Source organism: Opisthorchis viverrini, assembly GCF_000715545.1.
Source record: "Opisthorchis viverrini unplaced genomic scaffold opera_v5_84, whole genome shotgun sequence".
Lineage (NCBI taxonomy): Eukaryota > Metazoa > Platyhelminthes > Trematoda > Opisthorchiida > Opisthorchiidae > Opisthorchis > Opisthorchis viverrini.
The window spans coordinates 1,206,521-1,217,014 of record NW_008751741.1 but is presented as its reverse complement, the minus strand read 5'-3'; the positions used below and the strand labels follow the sequence as shown (position 1 = coordinate 1,217,014).

At 44.4% G+C, this 10,494-nt stretch overlaps 1 protein-coding gene across 1 annotated transcript in view; it reads right to left on the bottom strand.

Moving 5' to 3' along the window:
• The window catches only part of T265_04875 (hypothetical protein), a gene marked incomplete at both ends in the record, with an annotated part of 10,323 nt that extends 1,140 nt beyond the window's left edge, over window positions 1–9,183 (bottom strand). Inside the window, 3 exons of the mRNA XM_009169729.1 lie at window positions 63–381; window positions 8,384–8,558; window positions 8,914–9,183. Coding sequence (XP_009167993.1) covers window positions 63–381; window positions 8,384–8,558; window positions 8,914–9,183 — 764 coding nt within the window. The remainder of the gene's footprint in view (window positions 1–62; window positions 382–8,383; window positions 8,559–8,913) is intronic.
• Window positions 9,184–10,494: the final 1,311 nt, after the last annotated feature.

Below are 10,494 nucleotides of genomic sequence, written 5' to 3'. Positions count from 1 at the left end.
ACTCACAGGTGGTTTCCGGGGACCGGTCGCACGGATCAACTGAAATAATCTCCGGGCATTACCGGCTTTCTGTATGCAGCAAGTAAGGCGACCCGGCTGATGGCACCACGCGACGGCCGATGGGGCATGAAAATATTGTTAGTTGTGTAGGGCATGGTTGTACGAGGGCTGGGATACTGCCAGGGCGCCCACACCTAGACAGGAGGACGATTAGGGTCCTCAACCAAAGCCTTTGGCTCAAAAGCCTAACCGCAAGGCAGCGGTGTTTGGCGGGAAATGCAAATGCATTACCATTTCTACGGGACAAGTCGCCACATGTTCCAACCCCCAACCTGGAGGGCCAGGAGACTGTGTTCATCAGACCTCTAACCATTGACCAACCTGGTATGAGAGGCTCTGTGAGTGTCGCGAGACACTCTCCAGTATAGCTCAATGGATCGCTGAGGTGCGCAAACCGTCACACCACGATAAGGTCCAGTCTCTTCGTGCGAGGAGACAAGGAATGAAAGATATCTCGCGGAGAGTATCCACGCACACTTCTTGTTTTATATAAAGTAAGTAAGTAAGTAAGTAAGTAAGTAAAGTAAGTAAGTAAGTAAGTAAGTAAAGTAAGTAAGTAAGTAAGTAAGTAAAGTAAGTAAGTAAGTAAGTAAGTAAAGTAAGTAAGTAAGTAAGTAAGTAAAGTAAGTAAGTAAGTAAGTAAGTAAAGTAAGTAAGTAAGTAAGTAAGTAAAGTAAGTAAGTAAGTAAGTAAGTAAAGTAAGTAAGTAAGTAAGTAAGTAAAGTAAGTAAGTAAGTAAGTAAGTAAAGTAAGTAAGTAAGTAAGTAAGTAAGTAAAGTAAGTAAGTAAGTAAGTAAGTAAAGTAAGTAAGTAAGTAAGTAAGTAAAGTAAGTAAGTAAGTAAGTAAGTAAAGTAAGTAAGTAAGTAAGTAAGTAAAGTAAGTAAGTAAGTAAGTAAGTAAAGTAAGTAAGTAAGTAAGTAAGTAAAGTAAGTAAGTAAGTTCACCGATCAGTTTGCTTTCAGACTGGCTTCAGCATGTTCGAAAGAACAAGAAACCATTCTCGTGGAGGTGTTCAGAAGAATCACTTGGATGGAGATGCGTATCACATAAACGTACTTATATGTTGTTATGATGGCAGTTTAACTAAGTTGTTATACTTTTCAAAATGAATAAATCAGCTAAGTGAACAACGTTCACTTACGTATTCGAGTGAGACTGGCGGTAGCAATAGCAACGAACAGTACTGCTGGGAGATCGCCCCTGATAACCGGGAGTATTTAAGCGTTCCGTGATTTCTTTTGGGCTTCTCCGTCTTCCAACAGTTAAAAGCTTTAGGGTATTGCAAAGCTTCTTTGTTCTCCATTCTGAATTGTTACAAAGTGACACCACCTACGAGTTGTCCCTGAAACAATAGACGCGATTGGGCCATGATCTTTCTGGATAGCAGTTCACGGTGGGATAGTGACATCAGTCCAAAGAAAGGGCATCACTGGATGTCCCCAACTTAGGGACATCCTTGGTCGACCAGAACACTCTTGTGTTCTTTCCTCTTGAAAGCCGCTCTTCGGGGATGCCCTACTTCTGCTTCTCATCAAAGAGCACAAGGTAACTCAGTGGTCAGGGCGCGAACCTGCCTCAGCGTCTCAATCGTTCCTTTCTAAGCTTAAGTGACCTGGCAACATATCATCCCTCGTGCCTCCTTCCGTTGGCAGGGTAACAAGGCGTCAAAAAGTGTTCTCGCACTTTAGCATTCTCTCAATCTGGGTGGTGTCTAATAACGCCAAACTTGGTACAAGAATACTACTTACATAATACTGAGTTAAATTTGGGTGAAGGTCGGATTCCACGGACATACCTCGTGCACAGCTTATTGGGCTTCCATGAAAAGCGTACTCAAAACGTACATCATTAAAAAGGATAAAGGGGCCAGCTGGAACACCGAATCGCGTGCTGAAGTAAATGATAGTAAACAGAATTAGCCTTTTACTTTGAAAACTCCAAGTTTTAGTTAGTGAAATACGCTTTAATTTTCATGAAGGAAACTACTCACAAGGTTGCTGAAAACTTTTCGACAGCCCACGACCGGTTTCGCCCTTGTTGGGGCTCACCAGGTAAACGCAGCTCCCGAGTTTCCGTCAACCTTATGTTCTACTTGAACCCAAATTGAACTGTTTTCGAGAAATACACTGATTTGCAAATCAACTTGGTTTTCACGAGAGACTCAACTGATAGCTATGGTTGGGAGGAACAAATCAGGCAAGATGGGAGAGCTAGAGCTCACCAGGTTTAAGCACCCACTGAAGACATGAAAACGAACTACCAATGACCCTTGTTGAAAGACTTCGTTCCGCACACAGACATGGATTCTAGACAGAGAATACCATTAGACAGAGAAATAACAGGAGAACCTTTACACTCTATTCAACGTGCCAGTTTGATCAGTTCGGCTTGGCATCTCATCAGAAGCCGGTGCCAAGAAACATCATAAGCCGTCCTCTCCTCTCTGCTCTACAAACGACCTTCAAAACTGGATACATAAGTTCATTCACACGCTTTTAGCTAATCTCGTGCTGCGTTCTCGCGCTAGCACAGACGAATGACATTTTTTCGTGCTGCTGGCTGTGGCTGATTGGATTTCACAGCCTTGATTGGAAAGAGGGTCCAACGACGAAGCGTTGTGAGGTGTTTGGACGTGTTTGAACATGCCAGCTTCGAAACCGCAGCACTTGAGTCTATTGCGCACCCATGGGAAAGGTTTTTTGTCGGATCTTCAGGGTGGTTGTGGATGCCAAATGGATTGAAGGTTGGAGCTGTCAGCATGTACTAGCCGGACAACAGTCAAGTAGTTTACGTGCCATCAAATCAGTTTAGACAGTACTAAAAGCAGGCTTGTAGTTGCACTCATCTGCTCACTTTGTTTATGGAAAACTTCTGTTAAAGAAGGCCTGCTGTTGGTTGATGTCTCCACTCCTTATTCAGCCAAAACAAATGATCCGTATGATCATTAATCTTTCACTTAAAGCTGGTGTCTAGCCATTTTCAGATGTACAGAAATATGAGGATGACTCAATGAATGGACACGAGGGTGGTTTCTTTTGCTGATGAAAATAGTACTACTTCCAGAGAAAGGCCACTACTGGTAAGCCTAGGGCTTGGAATTTCCTAAGGGCCGACACCTCTTCGGGAAGATCACACATTACAGTGAACTATTTTGTCCAACCTCCAGAGGAACGGCTCTCTGTCGGAGGGCACCCCTAGCAATGAGCATGCTTTACCGAACTCCATTTTAGTGCTAGTTTAAAGAGGATTTTTGGTTGTAGACTAATTGTCAGTGTTCACGTGATGTATATGTGGAAAAAATAGTAATCAGGCAAGCTGCGCAGGTCCTCACAATATGCTTTCTTCTAAAACCATCCACTTGACTCAGATTAGCTCTGTGAAATCCCTTGGACCTCAACTTTAGGCTGAGAACATTTCAGATACTAGCAGCTAATTTTCACAAGGGTTGACTGCTTGCATCGCAAAGTGACAACATTACCTCTCAACGTAGAAAGAGGATCTAGTGTGGAGATGTAATTCATAAACAGGAGGCCTCACTCCTCTGGAAATCACACAATAGTTCCCTTGGAATATTACGCTCTAGAAGAACCCCCCCCACTGGAGATCATCTCATACGTTCGAACTACAAATCATCGGCGTCTGATGGAACTTGACATGGACGGAATTCACTCCTCGAGGCGGTGTGACTTTTTTTCACCTGTTAACCGTTATTCGGAGCCAGTGACAAATATGCCGCCTCATGGGGAATGCCACGTTTATTAATCTGAGGAAGGTTTTTACAAGTCCGGGTAATATCAGTCCTTGTTCGATGGGAACAGAACTGGGACCAAGTTGTAGAAAACATCCAAGTTACCCTTCGTATAATTTGCTGAAAGAACAGTAAGAGCAGCCGTCGGTTTGGTTGACCTTCCTCCACAGGTTCTGTGTAAAATTCCCGAATAATTTACTTTGCTTGGCTGACGAGTTGCAAACCTCTTGAGCAGACTGTCGTGTGCTATCACATGAAACTGGTCATCTAACACTGTTCTGCCAGCTGGAGCAAGTTATTAAGCTCTTACTGACAAATGGCTTGCTTGAATGAGCTAGCCTAAAGCCGAACTGAGTGGCCATGTAACAAGTATATCGCTTGCTTGGATGTGCCTGAGACCCATGTAGCGATCCACCTAGAGCACAAAGTGGCCTACGCACCGTACTTATCCACAGGAGCAATACAGACTGAAATGGCTGTATGAATTCGCCACAGTCAACAGTTGACTTTGCTTTGATAATTATTGTCGCGTTTATTATAGGTTTGGGGCGATATGTGTTCCTACGACCCGTATAGATAATTCAAAAGTACAACTTCGCTGGTATCTTGTCGACTCGACACATTTCCTTTCACGTTTCCTCAAACCATGAACTCGCGCATCTGATGTTTTAAACCAGTCACTAATAGATCTTTCATGCACTTTGTGAAACATCCTTTCAGTTCCTCTTCTTTATGCACCCCTGGTTCCATAATGTGATGTTGTGTGCAAGTTACGGATACTGATCTGAATCCGATGGTCTGAGATCGGTGGGGAGGAACGAAGAGCCCTAATGACATCCAGAACCCAACCTCAAGTAGTGGTGGCATCACCGAAGTGTCATGCATCCCAAGAAGTAACTTGTTACGGCAATATCTATCGGAAGATGCCTCTTACTGTACAGTTTATATGGGAGCGAATAACCGGGCGGTTAATCGGTGATCGGCTGGCGAAGCATCGGTGTTGAACACGGAGTTCATGCTTTCGATGATGGTGGATGGACACCTATAGTGTAACAGCGAGATGAGGCAGGTACTGTGTGGGACTGAGATCAAGTCTATCAGACACAACGTACTCGTATTTCTGTGGTGCTTTAGAGAAAATCCCATCTCACCTCCACGAGCCACACAAGTAATTGTGGCGGTGGCTTCACTCGACATGGTGCGGTTGTTTTGGAGTGATCCGCTTGCTTTTGAGTAATGAGATACACTACTTTTCGAAACCTTTCGAGGACTTCTTCAGGCTGTCATGACAACCGTCAATTTCTGAGAGCTGAAATCAAGATAATAGTTTATTCCAATTACGTGAAGACTGTCGGATTAACAAACTCTTGACTATAATTGAGTTTGGGCTTCAATTTTCCACTGACCATAGAGGGGTAGTTTAGGAGTACGTAACCTAGGCAGCCACTCGATGGTGTTGTGGGAGGCTCACTCGCGAATTCGAGATCGATCTGACTATCTTTTCAGAAAGGCCTTGCACAAGCACACGGAACAACGTACCATTGGTAGTGAACACAGTAAAACGTTCATCCCAGTTCACCCTAAGTAGACACGTAAAAACTCGTGTTGCTTCAAGCGTATTTATGTAAGCGACTAAGGGCAGTGCCTGCCCAGCAGACCCAAACATTCGGTTCACTGTCGACTTTCTGGTCCATAGACGGAGTGCATGATGCCGTATGCACCGTAACCGAGTTACACTTTACCTCCTGTTCGGATTTCATTCGAACGACACAATCCTGAACACGTTAGCCCAAATACTGAGGTTCCAAGTTTGCAAACAAGAGACTGTAATGCCTTCGGGTTTGCACCATGAACCTCCCAGGGACAAGTCACACTGGATTGGTGAACCAAAACAGAACCCAACAAGCTCGTTGCATCCCTTTCGCTTTGCCCTCGACTACAATTTTTAGTTCCGGCGTTCTAATCGGCTTACATATGTTGACCAAGTATATAATTACGTAGGAAGTATCTGTTCTCCGTAGCGTTTGGATATGAATCAAGGAAGTATGTTGCTTACAAAAGAATAGTTTCTTACCCATACTGATTACCAGGTTTAACGAGTTATAATGTTGGGTAGGGTATATGTGAACTGAAGTATATCCATATTTGACATGAATTATTTGTTTAGAAAAGGCCGTAGAGTTGCCGAATTCTCATCGATCAGGATACCGGAGACGCGTACCCAAGTCACCAATACGTAATCTGACTCCGTTTGACTAAACGCACTTAAGGGGTAAAGAGGATTTTCGTGTATAACTCTGACATAGGCGCACGGTTACCCACGAATCAACCATTTGGTAATATCCTCAAAAACAAGTCCGCCTTTTGTTTGAAGTTTAGTTGGCTAGATCCAGCTGGGCACCAGAAATATCGATGATAGTAGACACAAGCTATACTGGATACAAACATATATTCAACTGATATTTTGAATAAGCGTTCCGCCAAAAACAGTGCATTCGAGGTTGTCAATTCTTTGCTGTATTTTTGCTGTGTTTTTGGATAAACAATGGGCTCTGTTTCTTTGTGATACAGTTTGGCTCGAACTGACATAGGTAGTTTATCATCCTACGATAGCGAATACTTGTTTTTCTCTAAGATACATATGGGGGGAGGTGTCGAGAATGCAGCTGAATTCGAGTCGCTCAACGCAGTGACTTCAAAAACACCACCGTGTGAAGCGTAACTGTGTGAAAGTGACAAAAAACGAATGACATTCTCTTCACGGCCTGTGCTGCTCAGTTTCCGTTTTTTCCGGTCTAAGATAAGCGTGAATTATGGGAGCAGCTCACATGCTGCGCACAAACCCCCCGAACAATGAGGTATACTTGAGCGCAGCCGTGGAAGCATTCGGTACCACTGTGCAAAAACACAAAGTAATTATTCATGCTCACAGTTGGTCAGGGGCTGTTTACAATAGACCTGTACTCATCACGTGCTCAGACACAAACTCAAGCGATCCGTCCGCCACTTAAGTAGCCAAATGCTGAGCCAGTCCATTCAAAGCATCGAGTTTTGTTGACGAGAGTCTTGGTTACCGATAACTGAACAGGTAGACAATCGGTGATGGATGGTCACCTATTCACCGTTGCGAACTGGTCTAGGCGGCCATCCCACCTGTTCGAGTTCGAAAAACTTTTGCACACCGGCGTCTGTCAATGTGTTTCCGCTATAGCCGCCCTATATTATCTTAGCTGGCGATAGTATGTCATTTATTACGGCTATTGACTGGAAAGTATTTGGTGTTGTACGCACACACACACACACACACTGAGGGCCAAGATTGGTCTGAGTTAGATCCGAACGTGGGTTTCGACCTGAGTCGTTATGGCTGAAATGAAGCGCCATACTGAATTCACCGCGATCCAGTCGCTTTGCATAAATCAGTTTCCGTGGTTCGGGTGCGCGCTTAAATGTTGTGTTAGTTCACTCATTCATACGAGTTCGTTTTTACTGTCATCCAGCTAGTGGTCTTGCCTCATTGTGTCGTCCTAATCAGGTCGCCAAAAGCCAGTTTCCAGATAGCAGTAACGGTAGCCTAAACTCACCGATTCCATGGCCTCGAACGCTTCTGTTCTTAATGAACGTATCAAGTGAAACTATAATGAGATGCACATGGTTTACAACCATGAGGACCAGAGCCAGATGATGATTGTGAATAGAGCCAGTTTGATGTGCGCAAACGCTGCTCGCTTGATCATTCTCCTGATGATTGTGTGCAAACAGGTGTACCTTCGTGCATGAAAGGTGAACACACAAATGAAGCTTTCTATGTTGCAGAAAAAGGATTTTAATGAACCAATAACGTGACGGTTGCGAGTATCGTGTGTTTGGAGAGCCAGCAACATTGAGTGTTTAATATTCTGATGTTATATCAGTGAGCACAGCTAACAAAGCTGGATATTTATTACGTATTGCCAGGACTAAAGCTGTCATGTGGTACTATGCGCTTTTAAAAATAATTCTTTTAGGCTTTAGTGAAAAATGGCCTAGAGTAATTCCATTAAAGAAAGGGTCATGAGGTCTTTCAGCGTCTAGTGGACTTCCTCAGGGGGACGTTTTACACCGCTTGATGGAGAAGACCGTTTTAACCTCTCCAACCTTTTCAGCTTTCGTCTGAAGGGTCTCTCCCATAAAAATGATCCAACAGAAAATGTGAGTTTTGGTGGCGTATTGAAGAAGGAATATTTGTGGGGAGTTCTTGTTGAGACATGAATCAGTCTGACCTTCCATCCAAAGGGGGGGGGGGGCTTTAAGTGGAAATCAAGATGGACTTTTCCCGGCAGTGTCCTCTCCTTAGTGGGATCATTGTGCGGTTTTTCATCCTTCTTAAAGGGAAATCCTAATTTCAGGAAATTGGTGAGTATATGGTCAGGTTTACTGGTCAGATTACTGGGACATACTGGTTATCCAACAAAAGACTGGAATCAACATACTTTTCAGAGGAATCTCACCCTAAGTCCAGGGTAATCACATGTGATATTTTCAGAACAATGATCTCGTCTTAAGGAAGTTTTATGATTGCAGCTCACAACTACCTAGTGCCAGGAGAAAAAGTGTTTGATTCGATTCATCACCTTCATCATCATCATCATCATCATCATCATCATCATCATTATCATCATCATCATCCTCATCATTATCATCATCATCATCATCATCATCATCATCATCATCCGAAGCATCATCATCATCGCTATCTACAGTGATACACTGGTAGTGACTACAACACTATCGATTATTTTTGAAGAGCATGGTCGCAGACATAAAAAGTAAATACAGGTGATGGGTATGGAAGATTAACAGGAGAATATTAGATGGAAAGAGAGAAGCGTCTCATTCGAAGTCATGCCACCAACAGTTACTGTTAGACAAGATGAATCCCGACGTATGTAAGAATGTTTGGTATGGAAACACGCATGTGAAGACCAACAGCCGAGGAAAGGGCAAACAGTGTTGAATGTTCTTCAAGGCGCGGTAGGCAATAGCACAGTCAAGACTTGCATATCAGGCACATAGTGTCCGTCAAACTGAGTCTGGTGTGAGATTAAATGGCTAAAATGTGCACTCGACGCCATATGCCACACATAAAAGTGTTGCAAGTACTCAGAGAGCCCATAATGGCAAGCAAACACAAGTCACTGACTGCGACCTTGGGAAGTCCCAGTCCAATAACAGCCCTGGCGGACTGAGGAGACCAGATTCCTCGAGTAGAGATGATCATCGGTTGGTGGACCAAAAGGTAGATAGCACAACCAATTACACGTAGGGCTGAGATTACGGAGAGGGAATATTCATCAGCACCATACTTCTGCTTCTTCTCATTCCACACTGTCATTCCACGCCCATCCGAGAATATGCTGACGTCTATTACAGTTGCACGGCGATCTCAAACAGCGATTAGGTCAGGTTTAATGAAGAACGTCGAAGTAGGGGCTCTCAACTCCTCGAAGACGGTGTACCCCAGTTGACGGAGACGTTTTGCGAGTTCCCTTGCTACCCGATTATGACGAGCACATCTGGCATCATGCGTGATACAGCAGCATTGCAAAATATGCACCAAACTCTCCGGTTGGCCACAGTTTCTACGACATAAGATCGTCTGGCCACCATGACCATGCCGAGCGCTTCTAACTCTCGTCCTAAGCAGGTTGCATCGGAGCTGGATACCGCGGATAAATATCCGCGGAAACACTCGTTCTGGGAATACGAGCCATCGATTCGAATTTTGCCAAATGCGGAATCGTTGACCACATTGCGTAGTACTCGGCATTGAGTAGAAAGGAGCTTTTCTATACGCGTTCTCAGCTGCATCGGGATTGTTGCACTCAGACTTGGGATACCAAGTCTCCCATGTTTTTACCGACGTGGATGTAGCTGATCGGGGTGTCCTTCGGTGGACGTAGCCAGCCACGAATATATTGCCTGATGTAGTTGTCCAATCTTTTTAGCGTATTCCTGTGAACTTGGCCAGGCACGAGAGAATATTTCAGCCTCGGTATCAGACAGTTCCTCGTGATATCCATTCTTTGATGCGGCCCCGACGGGGCATGCGCCACCTCATCGAGCAGTTTGAGCAGCTGCTATCGGTGGTTGATGACACCTGTTACACTTCTAATAGCAGTGGTGCTCAACGGCCGCGCTGAAGGACGCTGAAGGGAAAGAAAGCTTTTGTAAATAGCGGAGCAGATGGGGAACATCGGGCGTGGCTCTAATATGTCCGTCTTTAGAGCAAGATATCTACAACCCCTAGCAGAAGTGAAAAAAACATCTGAGCATTTTATCGGAGTAGAAGGCCCTTAACAGTATCCGTTCAACATCTTTTGCGAACCCCACCCAACACAAGCCTGGGACGCAGTGACACATAAAATTTAGGTAGGTGGCCTGACCGGGACGTGACCTCGTACCTGCTTGGGATGGACTGGTAGCTGGGGGATTTCCCGTCCTATAAAGAGTGAATCGTCCAGGCCGCAACCAACGGAGCATAAAGGCACACAGAGCACTAAGTTTTTACCCCTGGCTATTTTCCTTTCCATGCAGATTCTTGCCCCCACCAGATTAATTTTTAAATGAGACAGTATTTTCTTCGGGATTCTAGGGTTTCGTTTCTCCTGTTTTCTGTTTTTTTTCCAGTCCAGCTGATCGGGGT